Source organism: Opisthocomus hoazin, chromosome 18 (genome assembly GCF_030867145.1).
Source record: "Opisthocomus hoazin isolate bOpiHoa1 chromosome 18, bOpiHoa1.hap1, whole genome shotgun sequence".
Taxonomy (NCBI): Eukaryota; Metazoa; Chordata; class Aves; order Opisthocomiformes; family Opisthocomidae; genus Opisthocomus; species Opisthocomus hoazin.
In genome coordinates this window covers 4,148,036-4,175,906 of record NC_134431.1, presented here as the reverse complement: position 1 = coordinate 4,175,906, position 27,871 = coordinate 4,148,036, and the positions used below count along the sequence as shown (strand labels likewise).

Below are 27,871 nucleotides of genomic sequence, written 5' to 3'. Positions count from 1 at the left end.
AGTGGTAAATGGTTAAGTGAATGAGCAGTGGACCCGTGAGACAGCTGCATCAGCTCCATTTGTAGGTGGGAATGGAGGCCCAGGAAAGTTTAAATAGCTGCCTCGGGCTGCACGCGAGGCCAGCAGCTGGATGAGGACCTGAGTGGAGATCCCCACGGTCTCCTCTGGCTGTCCCCGAGAGCCTGCTCTGCTCCAGGCTGCTGGTCCTGCAGCACCGCGGGGACCCGCCCAGGTCCGGCACTTGGGAAGGGCCAGGCTAGGGGAGGTGAAACGATGCAGAACGTGGCTTGGGGCGTATGGAGAACTGGGAGAGAGATGAGCTCAGAGCAGCGGAGTTTCTCGAATCGTGGTAGTATTTATGTGCAGAGCTCGGTTTCTGATTCAGTGCCGACCACTCACAGTGACAGCGTGCTCGAAGCAGGCAGCAGCGTGAACCTCCTCGAAACGGGCTGCTCGTGAAGAAACCTGCGCAGGAGGGAGTTGCCATCTTCTGGAAGCCGAAACGCTGGTCATTTCCAGCGCAGCCCGGAGCCCGTGCCGGCAGAGAGGGCTGGACGTGGCGTGTCCCTGCGCCAGCACGCACCGGTGCAGATGGGGCCACTGTCACTGGCCGTTGGGATGCCTGGTCCTCTACTGGTTTGGCATATTTTTCAGTACTGGTCTCCGTAGCTTGATCTTTGGGAGATTCGCTTTTCGTTTGACAAGGGGTTTGCTGAGGCTCTCGGCAAAGCCCAGATTTTCGGGGCTTTGCCTGCTGGATTTGTGCTGATGGCTGGTGATTACCTGGTCAGTACCGCGACCGAAATCATTGCTGCTCTGCGGGCTGAGGGAAAGATAAACAGTCATTTTCGTCGTTGCAAGCGTGGAGCTGGGAAGGAGGTCAGGTCTGTCCATCCAAGGTTTTAGGTTGTTGATTCATATGAGGAGGGTTGGGGGAGGGAGAGCTGGGGGGTTGCTGATGGATTGAGATAATTCCACTTCTCATCCTGCCTGCTGGGCAAATTCAACACCTCCAAAGCGTGCAGAAACCCCGTCTTCACCCACATCTTCCCCCTGGGCTTTGGCTAGCTCCGGGTGAGGCTGGCGGCGGGTCTGGAGATGGTTCCACTCAGCTGGACGGGCTCGGTGGGCTGAGGGCTGGCTCCCGGGAGGCGGCGGCTGGAGGACCAGCTCTCTGCAGGCGTGCGCTGGTCCTTCGGCGCATCCGAAATCGGTGCGAAAGCCTCGGCCGCATGATCTCGTCCCCCCTTTGAGGAGGCACAATCCTTCAGGTTTTTTTCTTTTCTACTGAAAAGGTGAGACAAGGTTGATTCCTCCTTAGATTTCGTGTCAACGTGGCGTGGCGGGCCGAGCGGGGAGGACACCGTGAGCAATGCAAATCTCCGCCTTCCTCACTGAAGACCATAGCTCACAGCTTTTCCGAATATGAATTGTAAACTGGGGAGGGCGCTGAATAAAGGCTGCATTTCTCCCTCCCTGCTTCCCCATCAGAAGAATTTAATCAAAATCCCTCTGTATTCTGCACAGAGCCCCTGGCTTGATGTTTTATATCAGGGAGCCAGTCCAGCAAAACACTTAAGCTGGAGGGGTGTCCCATGGCATGTAATTAGGCTGCTCGTGTGCTTGGATTTAAGCAAATAATTAACTGATTTCCTGGATCAGCACCAGGGTACTGAGCACCTTAGAAACTGCCCCTTCGTCAGGTTTTGGAGCACAGTATTTCACTCGGATGGCGTTAGACCTCTGTTCTGCGCACCCGGCACATGGTTATCCTTTCATCACCGGTAAACACCAATTTGAAATCCTTAATCCACAAAAAATATCGGAATATGTAGGTAAGTCGCATGCATTGACTCTGCTTTGTGGTTCGTTACCACAATCACGACTTCAGTGGAGATGCTCTGCCGCTGCGAGAGCACCGGGGCGTGCGACGCGTGGTTGCCTTTCTGCAGACGTGCTTGCTCACGGAGAAGGAGAATTCGTTGAAAAGTTCATGGTCGTGTTCAGAGGGCACGTTTAAATGTTTCGCTTTGCTCAGGCAACTCCCTTCTCAGCTCCTGCTGTTCGACTGCAAAATGGGATCTCAGAGATCCCAGCTTGGCACCATCCGCGGTCCCCAGCACTGCACGTCGATGCGAGACGTAGTTTGCATCCAGCCCAGGTCAGAAGGGCTTGAATTTCATCATGACCATGTGGTGGATGTTCAGTGACCTGTGCGAAGCGAATGGCATCGTTGCAATAAAATTGTGGATGTGTGTTGATCTGTATTTATAAACGAGAGTTAATTAATAGACTCACTTCCAGGGTTTGATGAGGTTTTCGCTCTTTGGGAGATACAGAAAGCGCAGCAAGTGAAGGCTGTCCTGATTTTAGCGAAGGCTTTGTGGAAACATTTTCAAAAATGCCTGCGCTTTGGGCAATGAGACTGTTGAATGAGGTATTTTCTGGGTGCAAAGCCCTGGAAAAAGTCTGTTAGTCTGGGAAATTATACGCAAAGTGAGCGGGTGTGTGGGGTACAGGTGGACTTCGGAAGGCACCGCGGAGCGGGGCGGGTGAGGCAGGACATCCAGCCAGATTCGAAAGGACCACGAGGACTGTCCTGTAGGCAGTGAGGCTTGCCCCATCGTATTTACTGTTTCCACAGGAGGAGCCCAGAGGGGTGGTAGGGTCTGAAACGGGGAAGATGCTTAATCACAGAATACCCCGGGCTGTGAACGGCAGCTGCGGAGGTGTCGGCTGCTTTTGTTCTCTGCTTTGGAGGTTTCAGCCTTCATCCGGAGGGCAGAGCCATGCTGGTGAGGGGAGAAGATAAAGTGGCCTTGGAGAATCAGAAACCTGGGAATTCACTCCACCAAGGAGAGGTTTGGACCAAGCAGCACTTGAGCCCACATCTTATTTTATTGTTGAGTTTGGCGCTTTATTTTAGTGTACAAGTTGCAGAAGCTGACGTGCTGGGAGGATTTTGAAGGACGGATGTCCCATTTTCCAGTGCATCCTACTGAGCAAGGAATGAATTTATCAAAACTGATGTCATGTAATTTTGGATCTGATGTGTTATTTGCCAGGGTGGCACCTGCACCTGTAGATGGTTAAATCAAAGACCAGGTCCATGGTCTAGAGACAGTGCAGTCTGATGCCCAGGTCCCTCAAAACGCTTGGTGCCATCAGTTCTCAGGCTTTGCCTCCCTGTTTGTGGATAGCAGTCTAAGCTGCATTCAGGAAGAACAGTGGAAAGGGGAGGTCATAGAATCATAGAATCATTAAGGTTGGAAAAGGCTTCTAAGATCATCAAGTCCAACCGTCACCCCAACACCACCATGCCTGCTAAACTATGTCCTGAAATGCCATATCTACACATTTTTTTGAACCCCTTCAGGCATGGTGACTCCCCCACTGCCCTGGGCAGCCTGGTCCAGTGCCTGACCACTCTTTCAGTAAAGACATTTTTTCCTAATATCCAATCTAAATGTCCCTTGATGCAACTTGACGCAACATAAGGTCAGGGCTTATGTCAGACAGCAGTGTGGGTAGAGGGGAGAAAATGAAGAGCTGGCGGTAAATAAAGTGTTGAGAAACTCTTCTGCTGTTGAGGACAGGAGGGAGGCAGGCTGGAGTCCTTCTCGAGAGGGAGCAGCCTGCAATAACTCTGCTTTCACAGGATCTTCTCGTGGGCGAGAGCGTGGTTGCAGTGCCAGGGCTGTGCTGGTTAGATGCTGCGCCTGGTTTGGTAGGATGAGTTGATGAGACTTTGGTTAACTGCAGCAGAGCTCGCCCGGGTCGCGCTGGTGAGGGCCCTCACCGCCGTGGGCTGCGTATGCTGGCTGCGTGCCGGCATAGCTCACGCACAGGAGCAAGGGCGTAGGGTCTCGTCCATTTGTATTATGCGTGGCTATCGCCTCTTCTCTGTCACTGCTGCTGCTGCCTCTGTGGGGCTGCGGTCCCCAGTTCTGCCTGCTCGGCTAGGTTTCTTCAGTTACTCTATTAAATTAATAGATGTGCTTGGTGTCACCCTGCACACACGCTGTCCCGTGTACTCTTCTCCAAGCCTCCCATAGAGGCAGGTTGGATGGATCTTTGGTTTGACCCAGGCCAGCATTTTGGATGTTCTGGTGGTTGCTGGTGCTAGCAGGAGATGTCGTGTTTCCCTAAGTGGTTTTGAAGCTGGCAGCTGACTTTCTGCTGGGACGCTGGGGGACTGAAGGCTGTCTCACGACAGACATCCAACAGCAGCTTGGCGTTCACATGGAGAGCCAGTGAGATGGACGTACACATGGATCCTGTCACTGTGGCCACCTTCTCTGACCATCCTTACTGTGAATATTTAGCTTACACAGATACGTGTGGGACTAAAACATGGGCATGTTCTCTATGCGTTGGGTCCAGTGCTTGCTTCTTGCAATTCGATACCGTATCGCAGTGTGAAAGGCACATTTTCTGACCTGTGTCAGTAAGACCTCTTTCTGTAGGTATTCCAGGAACGATCCCATGCCGTCACTCTCTGAAGAACAGCGCTTTTCCCCCACACTGTACTGGATGTCTCTGTCTACAGAACATGCCTGCAAAAATCCCTGGATAGTTTCAGAAATTGGTGGGAAGTGTTCATTGTGCAGAACATTTGTCTTTTTTTCTTTTGTAAGAGCACCAAAATATGTATTATGAACCAGAAAGAGAAAGTGACTCCCCAGAGCTTTTTGCTGGGGCGCTCAGCATCTTATCTGAGTAAGGGGAATGGCAGCTGAGCAAACACAGGCAGGGTCAGGCAGCGTGCGGAGCAGCTGGGAGCCGCAGAACAAAAGCCTCTTTGCACTCCCTATAAATTGGTCCCATAGGAATTTTGCTTTGAAATTATAATTGACCCAGGGAAATAAAAAATATTTCATGGGTTTTGAACTCATTAAAAAACTCCACCGTTCATCTACAGTTTATTCCTGACACTTAATCAAAAGAAATTTAACGATCTTTCTAATGAATGTAGTTTGACGTTGCTGGGAATGGATCTGCTCGGAAGTGCACGGTGCTGATTGCAGGCGTGGAAGCTGTTTATCTGCTATTTAGCTGTGTTTGTCGCAGCCGCTGCACACCTCGCAGGAACTGCAGAAGTTTCCACACTCAGGAATGATCATTTTGGCATCTCCTTTTTAATCACAGATTTTTGTCAATTTGTGCAATTCCATCTTTTGTGGAATTTCATAGCTTTAAAACCTTCTTTTATACAAATGAGAAATAACAGTATAGCAGTAAACACCAGATTAAGAAATATTTAGAAGAGATTTTTTTAAATCAAAATTTGAGTGACCATTTTAAATCAAACTTTGAGTGCACATGCATTAAATTATGGGATGTTCATAGCACAGCAGGATTTGGCTTCAGCCAGCAAACCCTCTAATACAGCCCTCGTGTCGGAAAGCACCTCTAGTCAAGATAACATTTTCTTACGTAGCCAGCTTAAAGGGAGTGATTTGTTTCTGTTAAAGAAAAGCTGTGATTTTATTGACTTGAAGTCACGAAACCATAGTGTCCTGCCCTGGCTGAGTGTCCCCAGGCACAGTCAGAGCCAGGGCAGGCGGCATGGACTCTCTGGATGTGTCACTCCTGTGCCCAGAGCCGGACTGGGGCCGGGTTTCTTCGAGGTGTCCCCCCAGGGCAGGGTGGAAGTGCGGCGGTGTCCCCCCTGCGTACTAGTTTTCCTCCTCATATCTGGTTGATAGCTCAAGACACTGCAGTGAGAGAGAAGAAGATTTCACTCAGGAGGGTCCTCAAGGAGTTACGCTTTTGGGAAAAAAATTAGATACCAGTGGATCTAAGTGAGTGTGAAGCATCAATACCCTAATGGTAGGAAGAGACGCAGACCTTGCATGCTGCCAGACACCAGAGAGTCTGTGCAGGAGGAGATGTCTGGGTGAGACATGGATTTTCTCTTGTATGAGGAAGCACAAACTCAGGCTGAAAGGTTTTCTGCAAATGGATTGTTCAGAACCTTCCACTTCTCCTTGTAACTTCTCTGATGTATAAAAAGTGTTGTGCTCCTGTTAGAGTCTTACCCGAAACAGTCTCTAAGACCTTCTTAAAGTTCTTCTCTTCACAGTCACTGATTTTTGTGAAGCTTGTAGGAATTTACGTCTAAGATGCAGTAGCATAAGCAGCCTTCAGGTTTGCCAGGAGCAGGTTCAGAATGAATCACAGAATCATAAAATCATTTAGGTTGGAAAAGATCTTTAAAGTCATTGACTCCAACCGTAAACCTAACACTGCCAAGTCACCACTAAACCATGTCCCTAAGCGCCACATCTGCATGTCTTTTAAATACCTCCAGGGATGGTGACTCCACCACTTCCCTGGACAGCCTGGTCCAATGCTTGATAAGCCTTTCAGTGAAGAAATTTTGTATAATATCCAATCTAAACCTCCTCTGCCACAACTTTAGGCCATTTCCTCTTGTCCTATCGCTTGTTACTTGGAAGAAGAAGCCGACACCCAACTCGCTATGACCTCTTTTCAGGTGGTTGTAGAGAGCGATAAGGTCCCCCCTCAGCCTCCTCTTCTCCAGACTGAACAGCCCCAGCTCCCTCAGCCGCTCCTCATGGGACTTGTTCTCCAGCCCCCTCCCCAGCCTCGCTGCCCTTCTCTGGACACGCTCCAGCCCCTCAATGTCCTTCTGGCAGTGAGGGGCCCAAAACTGAACGCAGCACTCGAGGTGCAGCCTCACCAGTGCCGAGTACAGGGGCATGTTCCCCTCCCTGCTCCTGCTGGCCCCACTATTCCTGATCCAAGCCAGGATGCCGTTGGCCTTCTTGGCCACCTTGGCACACTGCTGGCTCCTGTTCAGCCGGCTGTCGACCAGCACCCCCATGTCCTTTTCCACCAGGCAGCTCTTCAGCCACTCCTCCCCAAGCCTGGAGCGTTGTGTGGGGTTGTTGTGACCCAAGTGCAGGACCCGGCACTTGGCCTTGTTGAATCTCATGCAATTGGCCTTGGCCCATCGATCCAGCCTGTCCAAAGCTCTCTGCAGAGCCTTCCTACCTTCGAGCAGATCGACATTCCCATCCAACTTGGTGTCATCTGCAAATTTACTGAGAGAGCACTTGATCCGCTCATCCAGATCATTGATAAAGATATGAACCAGAACTGGCCCCAGCAGAGCCCTGGGGAACACCACTCATGACTGACCACCAACTGGATTTGGGGGGTTGGACTAGATGACCCACAGAGGTCCCTTCCAACCTCTACGATTCTGTGATTCTGTGATTTAACTCCATTCACCACAACTCTTTGGGTCTGGACATCCAGCCAGTTTTTTACCCAGCAAATAGTAATATCTATATGCATGCTGTCCCAGTCTCATCCCTCTGTCCTGGACGAGACGTCCCTTCATCCTTGGCATGAGCTTTTCCTCATGTCCATCCTCTCAAGCTGTGGTCCTGGGAACTGCCAAGTTCTACATTCAGGAGAGATGAGGAGAGGTAGCCAGGGGAACCCACCCAGCCCCTGGAGAGCACGTCCCCCGGCGTCTGGCCACCCTCCGCGGGCAGGGGCTGCGAGCTGAGGGGGTGCCAGGAGGAGGGGATGGGGTTGAGTGTGTGTTTGCTTTGAGTCATATGTTGGATATGAGGTGTGGTTTTGCTCTTAATACCTTTAAAATAAAATAAGAAGCATGCTGCCCGCTTGCCATTACTCCTCAAGCTGGGTGCCTGCGAGTGCACGTGCAGATGTGAGGCTGGAAACAAGGTCAGTAAATAGAAAATTACACTTTTTAGGGAAAAGAAAGTGTAAATCTTATAAGGTTTCCTTCCCCTCACCGTGCCTGTAAATCCTGCCTGTGCTGGGAAGCAGCAGGGCTCCCCTCCGGTTTCTAAGCTTCTCAAAATGATGAAAATCCCTCAGTGGCAAATCCTAAAATTCTTGGGGCAGAAGGATGGGGTGAATCAGATCCTTATTGTCATGTGCAGAGACAGGAGGTAGCAGGGATTTATTCTGCCTGGTGAGGGGGACGTTAGATGGCTGGAGCATCCTGAGCATTGCTGAAAAAAAGGACAAGCCGTTATCCAGCATTAGCCATGTGGGCCATAGCATGCCCGTCACCCAGAATGGGCCCGTGTCGGACATGTCCCGTAGCCCCCCACCCAGCAGAGGAGCACTGCCGGTGACAAGCGATGGCTCATCGGGTTCTTGCACTGCCGTGCTCCCGTCCCCAGGCATCTGGGGGGTGCTGAGCTGCTCTCCTGCGGACCCCGGGCTCCGTCTCACCCCGTACGGCCGCCGAGGGGGTCGGCAGATGCTGTGCTGGGGTTTAAACACGATCACCACCCGCTGCGCCGTGTGCTGAGATGTGGGGAAGGCGGCTGGTGAAGGGCAGAGCTGCTCCCTTGCCATCCCAGTGTTAGAAAGGTATTTTTTCTTGGGCACGGATGTGGAGATAGGATTGATCTGAGGAATGTCTTTGGGGGAGCAGTTTACTTTCCGTTGGAACAGTGATGCTTGATTTTGTTTTGATTTTTTGTCTGGAGGTCTTTACCCAGACAAATTAATTCATTTTTTGGCTTTGCGAGAGTGTGACTGATTCAGCGAAGGAGCCGTGGAAGACAGCGCGGCACAGACGAGCGGCAGATCAGATTCAGGCTGGTGATGACTGTCTGCAGCAGCCGATAGCGGTCTGGGCTCTGCCAGCCTGCTCTCGCCGAGAGCGAGATGGGCCCCAGATAATCAGCTGGGTCCCGTTCAGAAACCCCTGCATCTGATCCCGCTCCTCCAGCAGAACCCCCCCCCCCCTTAGATTTTCTCTAAAAGGAGGCATTTCTTGTATACACTCATCCCGCTGCGGAACAGCAGAATTATCTGCGTCTGGCTTGGGCACAGACCCCTCAGACCTATTTTGAACATCTCACATTTTTCTAAGCATGAGCAGTAGGATAGTTGTGAAGCGTTTGCCAACTTTTCCTTCCCACTTCCTAACCTCCGGGAAGCAAGCAGAAAATATTCAGTGCTTTCAAATGTTAATGAAGTTTTGTATTTTGAAAGAAAATAAACTAACCAGATAGAAAAATAACCCCCCAAATAATGCTGTCCCTTCGTCCTGCCAGCTCCGGTCACTTTGTTCCTTTCATCTCATCAAGGAGTTTGTCCTCTTGCCACGTGTTGCTGCTGCTGCTGGTGGGTGCAGTAGCTGAACTGCTTTAAACAGAAGGTGATCAAGTTTACTCCAGTCTTTGCGAGACAGAGTCAGCCACGGCAGAGAGGCACAGGGGAGGAGGAGCGGTGTGGAGCAAGGAGCACAGGTCTGGTTGGGCTGGGGACCACGCAGCCCTGTGAGGCAGGACCTGGCCTCTCCTGGTGCATCGTTTGCCGTGTTGCCCTCACGTCCCTGATTCTGGCTCCCAAAAGCAAAAGCACCATAGACAATAACCAATGATAAACTAGAATGTGGGGCTTTTAATTTAAAAAAAAAAAACAAAAAAACAAAAAAAAAACAAAAAAAGCTGTGCTGTATGCATCCATCTGCCTCCTTCTGCAGAAAGGACATCGGTTTTATCGCAATTAGATTCACACTTGCTCCAGTTCTCTGGTAAGAGAGGGTCTCTTCTGGCCCCAGCTTGTACTGGAAGATACTGTCACTGCTTTGCTTTTTCCTGCTGGATTTGGCATCAGAACGATGGTCCCAGCACAGGCAGCCCACCGAGCCGCGGGTGCTGGGACTGGCAGCCCGGGGAGCCCGTGCCACGCAGCGCCCGCAGTCTGTAGGTCTGCGAGACGCGGTGCGAGCTGTGGGGTGGAACCCGAGCGTCTCTCGCCTGTGTAAAATCGAGGCAGGCTGTGTGCTGGTGCGGGTGACAGCGCTGTGCGTCCGTATGTCTGATGGTACCATCCGGCTGTTGCTATGGTTTCGGCGGTAACAGATCAGGTTGTAGGAGGCAAAGCACCCCCTTAGAGAAATAAATCAGTGCTGGTTTGGGAAGGGATTATTAAGTATTATTTTGTTATTATTATTGCTGCTTGTTTCAGTTCTTTAGCTGCCGGGTGTTTGCAGGGATGGTGTTTAAGAGCAGCCCGGCTTGCTGCACGGGTGGTTTGTGCTGTGCTGCCTCTCTGGTCCTGCCCGTGGCCCCTGTAACCGCTCCTGGGGAGAGCCCAGGACTGGCTGATAACAGTCTCCGTGCCAAAATCCCAGGAACAATCCCGCTTCTTCGCCAGCACCTCCGGTGAGCCTGTCCGTGGGTGTTGCTTGGCAGGAGGACGGTGTCTGCAGCCGATGGCCCAGGGGGGAAAGCCAGAGCGCAGAGCTGCGAAGGGGCTCGCCGGGGTCCCCGTCGGGGCAGGGGCAGAAGCAGAAGTCAGCTCTAGGTCTTAGGAATCTCAGGTCAGTGCTTTATTTGTTTCCATCAGCTGAGGGTCTCTCTGATCTTCTGGGTCAGCTGCTGCCCTTGGGTGTGAATTACAGAGCTTTGGGCTGCTTTGCCCTTGGAAGAGTTTTGTCCAAGATTGCCTCTTCTTGCCTTGGTCAGCAGCTCGGGATGGTCTGGGCCAGCGTTTCTAATTGGGAGCCTTTAATCGAGCAGTAAATGGCGCGTCCCTGCCGCAGCCTGTCGCTGAGCCCGTGGAAAGGCACCGTGTCACTGCTTATTTACCTCTGTGTGCGCTGGTGAAAGAAAAATGCTCCCCTAATGAATAGACCTGTGTGTGCATGCATGTAGTGCAGCATCTTACAAGTCCATCTCGGTAGTTTTTAGGTCTGAGAATGAAAGTTATAATGAGTAAAATATTGATTTCCCATAAAAGGGTTTTAATCAAATGCCCTGACACCCCAGGGGGGACAGAACTCTGCTACAACACCAAATTGCACTTCATACACCATCTATTTTTCAAACACTGTATAAATGAGCCTGCCCACTGGATAGATGCGCGTTCCCAGGTGTCGTACATCACAGGCAACAGGGAGAGCTGGAAGGAGAGACAGTGCTGCCTGGCTGGGGAAGGAGATGGTCTGGCAAACCCTCTCTGGGGATCCGTGGGTGAAGCAAGGCTCGTTACTCCCTTCGGCAGGACCCCCAGCTCGTGTAAAGCTCGGACAGTGAGGTGCTTACCCAGGCTTGTGAAATCCTCGTGGCCCTGTTTCCCCTGAAGGGGGGACACTTGGTTTTCTCCTTGTTGAGCGCGGGCCAAGCTGGCACTGTGTGAGGAGCAGAGCTCCCGGGGGTCACCACCAGCGTGTGCCCCACCGCGCTGGAGTCTGCTGTCACCGCCAGCACCGCCCCATGGGACTTCTGCCCTGCACGTTTGGCAGAGACCTCAGGATGCGTTTTGCAAATCCCAGGTACGACTGGTGAAGGCAGGAAAGGAGGTCTGGGGTGCAGACCAGAGACAAGAGGGTTGCCTGTCATTGCTGTCATTGCCTTTAGCTCCAGCTGGCCTTTGCCATCAGCTCAGGAGTGAATTTTTGCACGTGTTGCTTTTCCCCCTTCATGCTTTGCCTGCATGGGTCTGGTTCCTTATGTCCCTTTCGAGGTCTCTGCCGAGAAGGGGCCCAGACATCTCCTTGCACAGGGAGCGTGTGTCAGAGAGACCTTTCCTGCCTGCTGAGAGCGATGCCAGCTTGTCACAGGTTGTTCCCTCACGCTTCAGGCAGAGGGTGAGCCTTCAACAAGGACTGAGACAACAGAAAGCAGCAAAAAACTACTATTAAAAAGAAAAAGAGGGAGAGGATGAAGTGAGCAGTCCAGTGTTGGACAGCAGTAGCAGGAGACAGGTGAACCTTCTGAACTCACAGAGGCCACGATGCTTGGTAATGAAGAAGTTCTGCTTGGATTTGGGTACAAGGATTTGGAGACGCTGAGGTGGGAGGCATAAGCTCTCCTCACCAGTTTGCTGCAGGACACTGGGTTTATCACTGGTCTTCTGGAGACCCTGAAGGCTCACCAAGGTTGGTAGAGATAGCTGGTGTGTTTCACCATGCTTTGAATCTGGAGTGTCTCCCAGTGGCATTCGGGTGACTTCAGGCAGGGTTATTTGGGCATAACTGACTTCTGAGCTGGGGTTTGAAAGCCTTGGGGATGAACAGCGATGCAGACCCTCTTCTGGAGGCCCAGGAAGAGCCAAGAGCCAAAAGCCATGACTGCTCTCCTGACTGCCAGGTCTGTGTGTAAAATAAAGTACGTTGTGTTAAGAGGCAAAGAAAGACTGCGACGAGTTAGGTCATGAACCAGGGTACAGTGCAGTGAGTGGTAAAATGAAGCGTGCCTTTGCGAGACCGGTGGCCACGGTGCTTTAGCTCAGCTTCCCCTGCCCTGTGAAGCAGCACCTCTACTGCACCTCGTCTCAGGCTGGTGTCAGGGTTCCCAGCTGGGTGGGGTGGCTTTAACCCCGTGAGAGGAGTGTGGCCATAACCTGTTTTAATGCTGAACAAGTTTTCTGTTTGAATTTTTTGTTCTCTGGACCCTGGAGACATCCAAGCACCACCACGTCTTGGCACTGCCCGATTTCCAGCCGATTTCCTCCAGCACCTCTGAAGGAGAGCGGTGAAAGCCTTCTCTTCCTTCACTCTGGCTGCTTTCTCTTGTCTTTCTCGGCCATCTCTCCAGAGCTGATGCTTCACAGGGGTACTCCTGAGTGGAAACTACATAAATGAGCTCTCTCTGAACTCTTATTTTCCGCTGTTCACCAGTTTGTTTCTTCTTCCCGGCACGAGTCTCCTGTCTGCTCTTCCCCCCATCACCAGCACAGAACCACAGCAGTTCCCTAGAACTTTCCACCACGAGGTTTCTCTGCTGTTGCCTGACAAAAGCATCCTTGCGTCTTGTCTCCTCAACATCTTTCTATCCCGCAAAAGTGCTGTCTTACGTCCTGGCTGCGGAGCTGAGGAGGACCTGCGAGCGCTCAGCGGCTGCAGCCGCTGCTGCACGGGAGCTGCCGAGTGTGCCCCGGGCTGGGTGTTCACACGCAGCGCGGCCAGCAGACCTAACGCAGTGCCCAGGCGCAGAGCTTGCTGAGATGTGCGGCTTCAGGACCCAAAGCTTGCCTCACCTTTGCAGTGAACTCTACGATCCCTTTTTATTTTCAGATTGGAAATGGATTCTCAGATAAAGCCCATCATGGAGACTCCCCTTTTCGCAAAGCATACGGTGTGCTGCTTGACTGATGCTGACTTCAGCTTACACCTCTGGAAAGCTGCTCGTTAGGCCAGTCCTAAGGTTATACATCTCATCAGCTGGGGCCAAGTCTTCTGCCAGTGTAAAATGATATCACACCATTGAAGCTGCCAGCCGTACATCAGTTTGGATCAGAAAAGCATCTGATCCACAGGTCTTGCTGCTTGGATTGCCAGAAGGTTTCTCTTTCTTGTATCTTCATTAATATTTTCATAGTTTTATTATAGTCATGAGAATTGTGTGTTTGAGAGGGGGACTCTTTAATAATAGAGTTCTACTAGAAGCAACATTTGTTTTATGAATAAATGATTTCAGTGCTAGAGTAAATTACCCAAAGGGAAGAGAAGTATCAGGCTGCAGCCTCAGTCTCCTCCGGGTTTGCCAGCCCTTGTGGTTTTACCACGGGCCTCAAGTCTTATGTTCTTAAAACTTCAGTTCTGATAGGAATATGAGCTGTGAGCATCTTCACTTTCAAAAAGGTAGTAGTGTATTTCTCACCTGTCATGGTGAAAAGCTTGAAAATTCAGCCTGACTATGTGTTCGGAAGAGCAGAGGGCTAATGGAAACAACTCAAAGATAGGTTTTTAAGATTATCAGGAGTTCAAATTCATCGCGGGATTTTGGCTTGTAGAGGGGACTGGGAGATGACAGGGGATGACAGAGAGGGTAAAACACCCACATTGCACAAACAGGAGGGGAGAGGACATCCAGCGTTGTGTCACACTGCGTGGCAGACCCAGATACATGGTCGGTAAGGACCCAGAAACTAGGTCCATACAGGACCTAGATTTTAAAACAAAGGGGGTTGTTCACAGTAGGCTCTTGTCTGGATTTCAGTCCATCCCAGCTAACCTCTGTGAAGTCTGAAGGCTGGCAGTGCGAGAGGGCTGGGCTGGACCCGAGGGAGCTCCTTGGGCTGCAGGAGACGAGCATGGACCAGAGTGAGAGACCCAGAAATAAAAAATATTCGAAAATCATCATATGCTGCCATGGTCACCTGCGTAGCACAGATCTTCTCAAGGACCTCAGGTTTGATTTGCTCTTCAGAGGGTGCTCCAGACCCCGCCGCCTGTTTGCATGCTGTGCACTGTCCTCTCCTCATCCACAACCAGACAGCATGGGCTTGGTCAAGCTGTGTAAGTGAACATGGCGAAAGAACATCGGGCTTGAGTCTGGGTTTTGTACCGGGTGTTGTCGTGAGCAAAGCAGAACATCGAAGAGCCTTTGCAGTAGGAAATCCTGTCTGCCCGCAAAGCGTGGTCTGCTTGGCTCTTTGCTTTCTCCAGGGGAAAGCAAACAGACTGAAGAGCCAGCTGGTTTCTGGAATAGGTAAAGTTAAACAGACTGGAAACAAAAGGATGAATTTCAGCGTCCAAGTCACTGTGAGCTTTCCAAACGGTCTGATTTAGACTCGGGTGGTGCCTGGGTCTTTGTTGTATGATCTGTACGGAGATCTGGCTCTCTAGGTAAACAGTCATCTCCTAGATTTTGGATCTTTTCTGAACCTGTTCTCCCAATCAAGTTTTTGACAGGGATTACTAACTGGTCTCCAAGTAAGGGTTATTGCCTAGCTGCAAATGTAGTTCGGACTGGTAACATATCCTCTCCTTCCACCACGAGAAGATAAAAACCTCTCTAGGTCTGGGGTTTGATCCCTGCCAACACAGTGGCAGAAAGGAGTTCGTTGCTGCTTAGGAGCTGGCTAACTTGAGAGGAGCTTCAAGGTGATGCTGTTGACCCCGAGGTTCACTTTCACTTGAGCAAAATAAACAGTGTGTTGGATGAAAGCTTTGCCTTCGGGAGCCATTTCAGTCATTCCTGGGAGCCAGTCATTCTCAGTGACTTGCATTATTATCTTTTGTTTTCATTACTTCTGTGTTTCCTCCTCACCCTCCTCTTCTGCCTCACCTCGCTCTGCAGTTGGGAAGTTCTCAGTTGCTGACCGTGCTTTGGCTCACATCAAATCGCCTGGACTTTGTAGCAGGGAGCCAGGAGGTATCAACACCGGGGAATCAGTATTCTGGAGGTGCATGGCTTGCTTTCTGAGTACTTATTTATCCATCCTGGAGGAGATGAGGGTGTGCAGTGTCTGTGCCTCGTCGTCCTGCCAGGAGCATCCTCCCAGCCCAATATCACCCTCCAAAGAGTCGGGTGCCCATGGCGGGTTCTTCCAGGAGTTATTTGAACCGCTGTTGTTTTGATTAGAGCAGTTTGTCCTTCCCTGTCACACATAATTTCTGTTACGATGGCTCATTTTTCTTGGCTGTAAATGGAATTGCAAAAAACAGATAAGTTGTCTTGCTTTCCCCCACTGATGAATCATGCTGCCTTGCTTCCCGTGTCCTGCACTCTCCAGGTTCGCTGTCACCTCTGCTCTAAAATAAATACTACACCTGGTGCTCTGTAAATCTCACCCAAAGCCTGGAAAGTTTCAAAAGCACTCTGTCAAGTCACCCTGCCATTGCTATTAGAGCCAGCAGAGACTGTGCCCCAAGCAGGAGCATTTCAGGCTCCCCTCTGAAGCAGTGGCTGTCCTCTGCGCGGGCTGGGGCTGGCTCTCCGCCCGGGGCAGGGCTGAGCGCTGCTGGCAGCGAGCGGAGTCCGTGCCCACGTCCAGCGCGTGTTGAGCGTCGGAGAGGCAGTAGCATCACCCCCAGGGCTTGCACCCAAGGGAGGAGGGGACTCTGTGTTCAGCCAGCGATGGTCGATGCCACCCAGCACTTCAAACAGGTACACCCGTGTTCGTCTTGCTTGCGATGTGGTGGAGGGTGCTGCCCCTCTGAAGCCAGAGCCCCGGCACTGAGGGTGGAGGCCCACACAGAATAACAGTACGGGTTAGATGGGACCTCTGGAGATGATCTAATCCAACCCTTGCCTTCACAGCACCGCACTCCCAAGGAGCCACCGGCAAGTCCTGTGCGACAGTCAGAGGCCGTTTGAGAAGCGATAGCTGACAACCCTAGAAACAAATCAGGAGCGAGTTATGGAAATCAGCAAAGTTAGACCACCTCCAAAATGAAGGTAACGAGAGAGATCTAGGCCAGAGCACTGCTAGGGTGTGATTACAGTGATCATTGATTTTGCTGCAGGGTTGAACTGCAGGTCAGGTTGGGGAATACGGCCCCTTTGTGCGAGTCAGATGCAAGTGAACCAATGGACCATCTGACTCCAAAGACCTTATGGCCATGGTCAAGCTATTGGGAACTGGAAACCCCAGCAGAGCATCCTTGCTGCCCACCTGCTAGGCTTTACGGCTGGGATTTTGTAATTTAACTGAAACAGCTGAAACCACTGAATTCTATTAATAGCCCTAATCTGTCTTAATTTCTTTTAACTCTGCGCAGGGTTTCTGAAGTGTAAGTAGGTTAACAGGTTTAATATACCAGTTCATACCCTCTGGCATGAACCTATTTTCATTATACTTTATGACACTGCGGGGGGGCTGAACTACATAAAAATATTAGCCACAACCCTAAAATCCAGGAGACATTTCTTTTTATGTCACATTTTATACCTCTCTGCACCCCTGCTGCTAATATAAGACAGACTCTAAATTACCTGCGAGCAGTGGGCTGGTGGTGTCGGCAGGCAGCTGTGAGCCAAGGAGCGCTTGCTGCCCGCGTGGCCTTTGAAGCGCTGGGGGATGTTCAGCTCTGCTGCTGCGCTGGTGCTGTCTGTGACCGTCAGCTCCTCGGTGGGGCTGCACGTGAACAGATCCATGTTAGCCACGTGGGTGGCGGAAGCTCAGATTAACCAGGGTGAGGATGTGGAGGCCGTCTGATGGAAATCTGGCTGTATCTGGGTTAAAACAAAAATCCTGAATCAGTTAAAAACCACGTCTGTACATCTCAGACTGTCAGAAGTGTCACAAGGCTGATTATAGAGAGCCAGATTTTTTTCACTGGCTACGTCGCTGTTGATGTCACGTCTAGTGTTTACTCTGCACCAAAGTATCTGGACTTTGGGTGGTTTTTAGTAACAGAAGTGGTGTGTGACTCCAGTTCTGCTCTGCAAGGGATAATTTGGTTACAGCTAGATATATAAAAAATCATTTAAATAGGCTTTTTGCCTGGCCATTACACACCACCTCTGCTCCTCCTGATGCAGCCCCTGCAGTAATCCACAGGAGCTCCAGGGCTTGTAGATGGTCGTGGTGCCACCACTGCTGTGCTCTGCCCAGGGACCATCTGCCCGGTCCACTGTGCCCCGTGGCACAGAGACACCAGCTTGGCCCAGGTTCAGTCGCACCAGCTTTCTGTGGCTCAGGGAAGTCCCTGCGTTAGGTGAAGCCCTTCATCCAGCCAAGCCTGGCTTCCATCCACTTTGCATCTCACATGAGTGGATTCTGCTTTCTGATGTATGTCAGCATCACGTAGCTGCTCTGCCTTGCTGACCTGAGAGGGACAATGACGAGTCACCTGTAGTAAAGTACCGTTAGCCCTGTCTGTATTAATCTCCCTCTTACTGTCTGTGTTTTTCAAGCCAAATGCAAAGGAGGCTGGGTGGTGCTCCTTGGTGTTATGCTCATGCGTGGTGGTGGACACGGCAAACCCAAAGCATCTCTTCTGCACCAAGAGGTGCAAGGCTACCCAGAGCACCTGTGGGACCCTGGGTATAGGTGATGCCTGAAGTTTTGAGGGGGATTCTAGAAGTGCTGCAGCTGTGCACAAGCTTGGTAGGCATTTGGAGACAGTCTCTACAAACCCAAGAGGATGAGGCTTTCGCTGGAGGCACGCACTGCCTGCCTTCCTGGCATTACAAAATCATCTGGGGTGCACAAGTCAGTGGGGACTGAGGATGAAGAAGACCATGCTTAAAGAGCCAACATGGAAAGACAGCTACGCTGGGTATTGCTTCTCCTTCTACAGGAGCTGCGTTCAGGGCCAAGGAGAAGCCTGCAGAAGCAAGCCGGGGGAGGCTGGCTCCTGGGAGCCTGTACCCAAGGCAGGGATCCTCCAGCCTCTGCAGGCTGCTCAGCACCACCTGTCCTGCCCTTTCCTTCCCTGTCTGATCTGTGCACTCTCCCCAGACTTGCAAACCCCACTTTGGAAAGCCTGCAAGAGCTCCTTCCACTCCCTGCTTTTTAGAGGCTCGGTTAAATTTTGGTTTAACCAGGGCTGGATACTAAACTGGCCCAAGCAACCAGTTAGTGTGGGAAATAGCACAACCCTCCAAGGGCCAGGGATGGGGGGTGAAAGGAAGGAGAGAGCTCGGAAGGGTGTTGCCAATGCTGAACTAAAATGCTGCCCATGTGTCTGTGGAAAATAAGGCATCTGCACTTCAGTCCTTTTGCAGGTGTTCCAGTGGGACGGCTTGCATGCTTTGGGAGTCGTGTTCAGCCTACCCCAAACTATAATTTTTAGTCACTTGTCTGGAAACGTGCTTCTTAGCTTTCCTCTAGCAGTGCTTTGTTCGTTGTGTTCATAAACCCTGTTCTCTACCCATCCTACTAACCCCGTGCACTCTCTTCACCTAATTTGTAGAGAAGCGAATGAGGGAAGCCTTTGTCTCTGCACCGTATAAAATATACAGCAGTACTTTCACATGGGATGAGCCAGCCATTTTACTGGTCAAATAACCTTGCTTCAGAATGAATTTTCCCACTTCCCTGTGGAAGAAAATCCTCACTCCATTCATTTTTTAAACATCCCTCGTAAATTAAGACCTTGGTATTTTCTAAAGCCCTTCACTTCCCTGCCTCATCATTTGTAAGCTTCTAATCCCTTTAATCTTTCTAGTCAGGAGACCTCCAAGCAGCAGGGAGCTTTATAAAGGTGTGGGAATCTCACCAAATTCCTGTGTAATGCCCTCCTGCTCCGTTCTCCTGGTAGCTCTGCGGTGACGCATTACTCAACTGCTGGAGGCAGATGGCGGAAGGGCAGTGCCAAATGTGTGAGATAACGACTTCATGAGTTCAAAGACAGGAAAAATTTCTTTACTGAAAGAGTGATCAGGCATGGGACCAGGCTGCCCAGGGCAGTGGTGGAGTCCCCATCCCTGGAGGGGTTCAAAAAACATGTGGATATGGCACTTCAGGATATGGTTTAGCAGGCATGGTGGTGTTGGGTTGACGGTTGGACTTGATGATCTTAGAGGTCTTTTGCACCCTTAATGATTCTGTAGTTCTATGATTACGAAGAAAGGGATCTCTTTCTAAACCCACTGCAAGTCCCTTTCCTCACCCACCTTCTGGGAATTTTACCCATCTCCATCACAGCACGTTTGAGATGGACCATCCATCCCCTCCACTGTGCAGCACCAGCAGGGGCCAGGGACGTTACTGCTGTGCTGCCCTTTGTAGACAGCAGATTCCATATGATGAGCTCAAGGCGCAGTCTATGCAGTGTTGAGGTGGCCAGATTGAGCTTGGTGGTGATTTTTACATCTGTACCCATTTAGTGCCTGTATTTGCCCATCTCCTCCTCATTCAGCTACACTGTGTTTCCCAGAGGCTTAAACTGGTGAATTAAATAAAGGGAATACTGGAATTTCCAGAGGTGTTTTGTTGCCCAGATGGACAACTAACTCAAAAGAGTAGACCTGACATGTGCTGAAGGCATGAATTGTCTAGTCCATGGCTTAGTCATGTAGCTTCTGCAGAAGTCTACTCAGCCCTTTGGTTTGGCAACGCTCCCAAATTCTAGGGAATTTTGCCCGAGCGAGGGTCGCAGATTTGGCAGCCCATTCCCAGCAGTGCTGTTGAGAGTTTGCCAGGCAGGTTGGCTTGGGAGGACCCTTGCATGAAGCCAGTCCTGAGCAGCCATGCTCTGGCAGGTTGCAGGTGATGTGGCAAAGAAACACAAGTCTGACAAGGAATCACAAGGGTAACGATGGGAGGATGAGGAATGGTTACCTTGATGGGGACATTGCCATCTCGTAGTAAGCCGCTGGGCAGGTTACAAATTGCCACCTGCCTTTCATATCTTCTTGAGCTGGGAGCCATCCTTCATGCCCCATTGGCTGTGCAAGAGGGCTGGTTGTAAGGTCCCATTGTCCTGTAGGAGCTTTGTTGGGCAGCCAGTGTAGATGTGGCACTTCAGGATATGGTTTAGCAGGCATGGTGGTGTTGGGCGGATGGTTGGACTTGATATCTTAGAGGTCTTTTCCAGCCTATGATTCTGTGGTTCACTAGTTAGTTCCTGCTGTATTTTTGCTAGTGATCTCAGTGGAGCAGTGATACTTGGCTGCATCAGGAACCAGTCTCTGGGTGGGCGTGCAGAAGGGTCATAGTTCATGAGTCGGGAAAGGAGCAGCTCAAGGCACCCATCTCCACTTGCGTAGCTGGCCACCTGAAGTTCAAACTAACGGGTTTTTGTTCGCACTGAAGGAGAACTGAACCCTGAACAAAACATGGGAGTGTTTCTCCCCTGCTCAGTTTTAGTAATGCCAACAGCATCATTGGTGCTGGACTGAAATTAGGATTCAGCTGGTAATAGTGACTGTACAAAAATAAAGGGAAATGTGGATTTCATTTCAAAGAGAGTTTAAAGTAGGACCTGAATATCCTTTAAATGGAGAAGCCTGTAATTTAACAGCCAAAGGCACATTCTTACAGATTTTAAGGGTCTTGAAAAAGTGTTACAACTAATATAAGCTTTAGCAAGGCAACCAGATCACCTCGTGCTTCTGACAGCAGGTTCTGGTGGTGGCAAAGGGAGGAGAACTCCTCTGGCAGCAAGGGAAACAAATGCAGCATGTGCATGAGCAGTCATGTGTGTGATAAGGTGCTTAATAAATTTATTAAGTCAGATGATCCCTTAATCTGACCACCTGTATAAATCAGGCCCTGGGACTGCCCTGAGTTCTATATTGCACTAACATGTAAATGGTAGCAAGTTTTTTAGGAAGATAATCCGCCTTCCTTTAAAAACAATAGAGAATCTATCGAAACAAGCAGTCTCCCAGGCTGATTATTCTCAGTGCTAAGCATTTATACCTGGTTTATAATCTGAGTTTGTCTAGTTTCATCTTCAGTTGCTGGATGCTGTCATGGCTTGGTCCAGCAGATTGATAAATTCTCTTTTCCATTTGCGCTCTCCATGATGGCACTTACAGCCCCTGGCCAAGTCACCAGGTAAATTCTTCTTTGTGAAGCAGCAAAGATTTTGTAAAAAAGTATGTTGTCCAGTCCTTTGATTAGTTCTTATGACCAAGCTGTCTCCAAACTGTCTCTGTTTTCCTTGGATTTTGCCCAGGAATAGTTCTGCCAGAGCCAAAAGCAGAACTATCGATGCCTCCTCAAACCATTGCCTGGTCTTGATCGCCCCAGGACTTCGTAAGCCATTTGGGTCCAGATAGTTTTCCACAACATGCTCAAGGACTTTGCCAGAGTTTCTACTTTCCAAAAGAGGGTGCCTCAACGCGTGAGTCTAGCCCACGTGCTCTGCTTTGGTACCGTGCCATGGGCTGTGACCCGCTCTCGTTGCCATTCTCTGCTCCCCCAGCTTTACCTCGCCTGCAGACAGCAGCAGTGATGGTTTAATGCCTTCCTCCAGGTCATTAATGAAGACAGAAAACAGCACGGGTGCAGAAACCGGCTGTGGGGGGGCCCCAGGAGCGGCTGGGTGCTGGGGGTTGGAGACTTCCCTGTTTAGCCAGGTCTTAATCCAAACTGATGTTTAACTGGTCAGATTTCTTAATGAAAATGTGTCCCAAATCAAATATCTTAAAGAAGTCTAAGTTTATCGTTACTATTTTTACCTCTATAAACCCAGCTTGGGATCTTATTGCAGAATGATCTCACTTTACTTTGACAAGATGTATATTCTGTATATGTGAGTTGATTGACATTAATGATCTTACAGACATTATATATAGCAGCTATCACTGTCATCATTTGCATTTACAGGTTGCTTTTCATCAAGGTGATTTGCAGCCGTGAACAAATTTTTGAGGCTCTGTACTGAACCCAAAAAGCAACCCCTTTATGCTCATGTGGACTGTGGCACAGGGAGGTTAAAGATCGTAGCGAAAGAAAGAGCGTTTCTCCCAGGTTTCGCGTGTAAAGTGTTCCCATGGGTGCTTCAGAGGGTGAAGTTCTCATCTCCTTACGTGAAGGATGAGCACACTTAATGTGGAGCCCTCCCAGTTTCTGCTATCCTCCCGGACTGGTAGCCAGCTGCAGAGACAAAGCATCTGTGAGCCATGTAGACACGTTAAGGAATTAAATAACTTTGGAGGAAGTGACTGCTATGATATTTACTCCTCTGCGTGCAGGAGTGAGAGGTCAGCTGGCCAGGTAGCACGGTGGAAAAATGCCTCTGCAAAGCCAGAAACACAAAACATGACTCTTTATGAATTCTTCTTTTGGAAAAAAAAATTGTTTTAAATAGCCTGATGTGGTAAAAGCTGACTTGATGTTCCATAAGCTGTAGATATCAGAAATCAAGCCAGCTTTTTTTTCCCATTATGCCTCTGGTCCATCTCAAATGCTCCCATAGGGCACTGGACTCATGGAGCTGCAGAATGTACCCATGAGTGGGACCTCCTCAGCCAGTGGGTCTCTATGGGGCACCGGTTCCCTCAGGGCAGATAGAGACAGACCCCTGAGGGACACATTCAGTAGGTGACTCCTGATGAAGAGTCTCCTGAACCCACCCAGTCTCTTCCAAAATCCCAGAGAAGGCTTCTCCAGACTCCTGGAGAGATCACCTGCCTCACACCAGCTGATGAAGCAAGTCCTTGCCAGCCCCATGGACTCGGCAGCCGGTCTTTCCCTCCCTCGCCCTCCTCCCTAGTTTGTTTTAAAACAGATGAGAATTTTTTAAAGTAAACACTCTTTTCTCTTTATTCCTGCCCAAGTGTTTAGGATACATTTACTGTTTTCCACTACAAAGGCGGGGTGGGAAAATCACAAAGATTTCACGGCATCACCTGGTGCCAGGAGAAAATGCAGGCTGCCAGTGGGTTCCCAGCGCAGTCGGTAAATGCGAATGCCAATTGCTGCCCCTTTGCCCTTACAGACTCCGCTTGTGAAGAACCAAGCAGCTGTCACTTTGGCCTAACAAAATTAAAGTCTCGTGGATGGACGGGGTTAGGAAAACACTTAAAAACTGATTTTTCTTGAGTTCTCTGTCTGTAGTGTTGGTATTCTGCAGTAATGAGTTCCTAAGCAATAACTGCATGTTGTGGCGAGGTGTTGGCATGTTTCAGACTCCTCTGTAAAACAGAAGTGCGTAACGTTACAGCACCTCCTCCCTGCCTTTCCCAGAATCAGACTCGCACAGGACCGATTGGTGTATCGCGAGGGTTGATCTGTGTCCTGGCTGTGGGTCCGTCGGTGTGTTTGCGTGCACAGCCAGCACCCTGGCAAAGTGGAAAATGAGGGAGTGGCTGAAACCCCACCACAGCGAACCATGAATATTTCATAAACCAGCTTGGATTCCCCATTTAACTTCATCAGCTTCAGTTCATCAAAGAGCCGGCGCTCGGCTCTGGCTGTCGCCATGAACTCCCTTGTTATTTATGACGAGGTGCCCAGTGGAGCAGAGCCGCGCGATTTGCATCCAGCTTATTTGGCATTTGTGGATGAGCACTGCCTGGAGGAGCAAGGTGTGGGTTGGTTGCCCAAGATTTATCTGTTAGGGTCAATAGCAGGTTCCCTGGGGGGGGTTCATCACCCCTCAGACTGGAGCAAGCCCAGGGCATCCAGGTGCTAAGACCAAGTCTTCAGCACACGCGGAGGATGCGTGGTGTGCTCGGTAGCAGGAGTGACGTGGTGTTTGCGTTCCTGGGGGATGGAAATAATGCAGGCAAGCTCATCCAAGCAGGGCACGGGGAACTCAAGGTTATAAAAATGAAATCATTCTTCTTCTTTTGCTTTTCCAATGACTGCTACTGTTAAAATGAGTAATTGAAGAGCAGCCACGTCCAGACAGAACTGTTCCTGCTCACAGTTCTTGGTGATAGTCAGAGATGCCCTACGCAGCAAGGAAAGCAAACAGCAGCCAAAAGTCACACTGACTCGGGTGAGTCTCCAAAGATCTGTGGATCAGTGCTGGTAGACACAGCCCCAGGCAGCCAGTTTTCCTGATAAAAGATCAGATTTGATAGGGTTAAATAGGATAAAATAGGGTTAACGGGAGAAACAGCTGCTGTGTGTGGTCAGGGAGGGTGAATGAACGATCATCAGCCTTCATGCACGAGGGTGCCAGCCACACGCTTCGGGGGACCGAAGGGCAGCTCTTCACACCGAGCGGGCATGTCGTCCTCTCCGCTGGTGTTACGGGCAGTGGGTGGGTGCTGGCCACTGCCAGACACGGGGCACAGAGCTCCTGCCACAGTGGTCTGGGCCGTCGTGACAGCCCCACGACGGAGTCACGACTGCAGTGCCGTGTCCCTGCTCTTGTCTGGCTCCTCCAGGACACCTCCAGTGGTCTCTGATAGAGAAAAGTCTGGGGAGAAACTCATCTCAGAAATTTTAGCGACATATTTTTTTGCCTGGGAAAGCAAAGTTTGCCACTGTGAGCACTCCCCCCACCATGGCCAACAAGTTAAAGCCAAACAGGCAGTACCATTCCATGGGCCATTACCCCTCTCACAGAGGAGGTTAAGTGTGATGAGGGCCAAATTGCCATTTAATGTGATCTAATTGATTTTATAAGCTGTTGTGTTAAGAAGAAGCTCTACGGTGTTCCCTCGACATCACGCACAGTTGGTAACATCTGGTGCGTGCCCTTCCCCAGCGGTGGGGGAGCACTGGGAGTTGCTGGTAGGCATCTGCTCTGTGTGTCACCCGCACACCGGGGCTGGTCCCCAGGCTAGGGAAAGGATGCTGCAGAGACCTGGAGAGCTTCCACCTTCCTGCCACGACTCGGGGGCTGGCAGCTTGGTCCCGACGTCGCTGGGGCAGGAGGGTGGAGGGCAGGAGGAGTGCCCGTCTGGAGCAGGGAAGCTGCTCAGCATCCCGTGGGAAGGGCAAGGTGAGCAGCCTTGTGTTGGTGAGGGGCTGCGGGGTCCCCAGGGAGCCAGGGAGTGCTTGGTGCCAGCGCTGACACCTGGCCTGGCAGGAGAATTTTACTTTGACTGGATGCCTCTGTCGGGATGAGCTATGGGGAGCAGCCCCCCCACCCCAGAGCAGAGACATGGGGCAGTGCCAGGCTCTGCCGGCTGCGATGAGGAGGGTGGCCCTGTGTCCTGCACCCCAGACAGAGCTCCTGTACTGGGTACAGCCCTGGCTGCTCTCCCAGCAAGCACGGGCTCTCCAAGCTTTGTATTCCTCCTCCTTGTGCTGTCAGGAGGAGCTTCCTGGGGCAGGGTGTGAGGCCCAGCAAGGTGGGGGTTGTCCAGCAGGCAGGACCGGGGCAGGTCACTGAGCCCTGCTGTGCCTTCAGGGGCTTGTGGCTGCCCCGGCGTGAAAGGCTTTGCTGGAAGCAGCAGCCATGCAGCACCGACTGCATCGTGTGCCAGTGTGCTGCGAGCACGAAAAATGAGCAAGCTGATTTTGTTATTTAGTTTTTGACTGGGCGACAGAGCTCTTCTGGCCCCGACCTACCACCCCATGCTGGTCGTGTCCCAGTGACCCCAGCCCTCCACTCCTGCAGCCCTTCTGCTGTGTCTCCTGCTTGGGCAGCCAGGAGCTGCTCCACCTCCCCAGAGGTGGGCCCAAGGCGTAATTAACGTTGATAAAGCTGCGTGGGGTAGCCAGTGATGCGCCGCGTGCATGCAGAGTTGTTATTTATGCCTGACTCCCTCTCAGCCTGATGCTGCGGCAGTGAAACCCGCCAGCTCTGACTAATGGTCCCAGGAGCTGTGTAGGATATTTGGGTTGCTTTTCGCTTACGGATTCGGTGGGTCCTGGGTGATTGGAACATGGCAACTTCTAACACATAACAGATGACGCGGCGGTGGAGGGAATTTGTCATTGCTTCCCTCCCCTATGGCAAGAAGGGCTCATAAGTCACAGCTGACAAATCTTTTAATGACTTTTAAACTTCATTTACAGAAAAGAATGACCGTAATCAACAAACAACGATGGGTTACTAATCTCCCTGTATTATTAAAAAAGGGGTCTGTGTCTTTAGCCACTTCGGTGGGAGCTTAGTGCTGCGGAGGGAGGGGTGACGCTGGCCTGGAGAAGGGCTGGCAGAGTGTGGAGAGATGAGAACAGCGTCAGTGGGGAGCCCCGAGAGTCCGCGCAGTCTGGAACCATCACACTTAATCACAGTGTGCAAGACTAGCGTGGTGTTATTGATGGAGAAGGAGAGCGATAGACGACGTACCTTCATGGCTGGCTTTGCCCAAAGGCTGCTGACGTCGGTGGGAAAATTGCCAGACGATCAGTCACCTCTGGGCTTCAGGCACGCCGATGCCGAGGGTATCACGGTACGTGGGGGCAGCTGCACCCTCCGTGAAACCACGCTTTCCGTTAGTCTTTGCACCCAGGTTGAACTGGAGAGGCAAAGACTGGTAGATGGGGAGCAGGATTTCTTACTTTTCAGGAGGAAAGGGAATGGCTACCGATGTAGGTCTCGCTACAACGAACACCTCGAGCAGCTGAGCTGCCTTTCAGGTCTCCCTCTCCCCTCACTGCCGGCCACAGGAGGCAGCTCATCCCTCCCATCTGAGATGCTTTCCTTGGGTGAGGGGTACCTCAGTGGCTGTGGAGCCTCAGAGGGGGCATTTAGACAACCAAACTTCAGCAAATCCCTCCACAGGTGAAGCAGGAGCCCGCATCCCAGCGACTCTAGAGATAGATCTTTATCTTCTGTGTCATTCTGCATATTTGAAGTATCTGAAATAATTTTGAAAGGCTGTCAGCTGATAATTAACTCTGAGCAAGGTAAGGACCATGTCAAAAACCTCAGCTGTTCCAGAATTGAGAGTCAGAGTGCCAAGGAGCAGCAGCTTTCTCTTCGTCTGCACTCCCTAAGGCTCCCCATCCCATGCCGTGCTCCCCTCAGCACCAGCACGGTCTCCGGGGAGTGAGCGCCTGGCGCTGATGGTACTCGGGACATGAAGTCCCATAGTCGGTGGGGGGGACAATCGGCTGGTTTTCTCTGTAGGAAAACACAGACAAGCATTTTGGAGGACCAGTCTGGCCTGGGACTGGGGGGGACTGGAGCTGCCCCTTTGGTCTGCGGGTGGTGGCTGGCTGCACTCACGGCACCCTCCTCAACTCAGGGTTTTGCCAAATCTCCTGGCGGTTGGGGCTTTGCTGAAATCCCCAGTGGCAGCCAAGCCCGTGGTGGTGTGGAAGTCCCTGGCTTCTGCTGGGTTATTCAGAAGAGCCAGCCACAGCCCTCATGGCTTGGAAGAGGCAGGGGTGGCCCCCGGTGCAGAGCACAGCCCCGGGGGGCGAGCAGGACCACTTTGGCTGGGAGCAGAGCAATTGTTCCATGGCATCAAGATGCGGGACGTCTGCTTAGAAGACACCAATGGAGCTAAATTACGAGAATTACATCAGTGAAGCTCTATCTGGAGCAGCTCCTCGTTGGGAGCTGGGTGGCCCTGGGAGATGGTTAAATGATCTGGCAATGGGTTGGCAGCGTGGAATGGGGTCCCTCCTGGAGCACAGATTTTCCCCCTACTTCAGCGTTGCCTTGTGGTACGGGGTCCTTGCCACAGGAACCTGCGTTGTGCCCCATGTAGGGTGGGACATGGCCCAGCATCAGAGCTGAGGAGTGCCCCTGAGGCCACCTGTTAGACATGGCCAGAGGGGTGGGGGATGAGGAGCTGAGCACCAGGCTGGTGGACCAGGGCAGGAGGCTCTCCTGCAGCCAGCCTGGGGGCCCCGC

At 51.2% G+C, this 27,871-nt stretch overlaps 1 protein-coding gene across 2 annotated transcripts in view; it reads left to right on the top strand.

Moving 5' to 3' along the window:
• Positions 1–27,871, top strand: part of RALY (RALY heterogeneous nuclear ribonucleoprotein) — a 142,308-nt gene that overhangs the window by 77,972 nt on the left and 36,465 nt on the right. Inside the window, exon 3 of one of the 2 annotated variants that reach the window (XM_075438790.1) lies at positions 16,020–16,157. The exons of the other annotated variant lie outside the window; for it this stretch is intronic. Coding sequence (XP_075294905.1) covers positions 16,152–16,157 — 6 coding nt within the window. The 5' untranslated portion in view covers positions 16,020–16,151. The remainder of the gene's footprint in view (positions 1–16,019; positions 16,158–27,871) is intronic. 2 annotated transcript variants of the gene reach the window in all.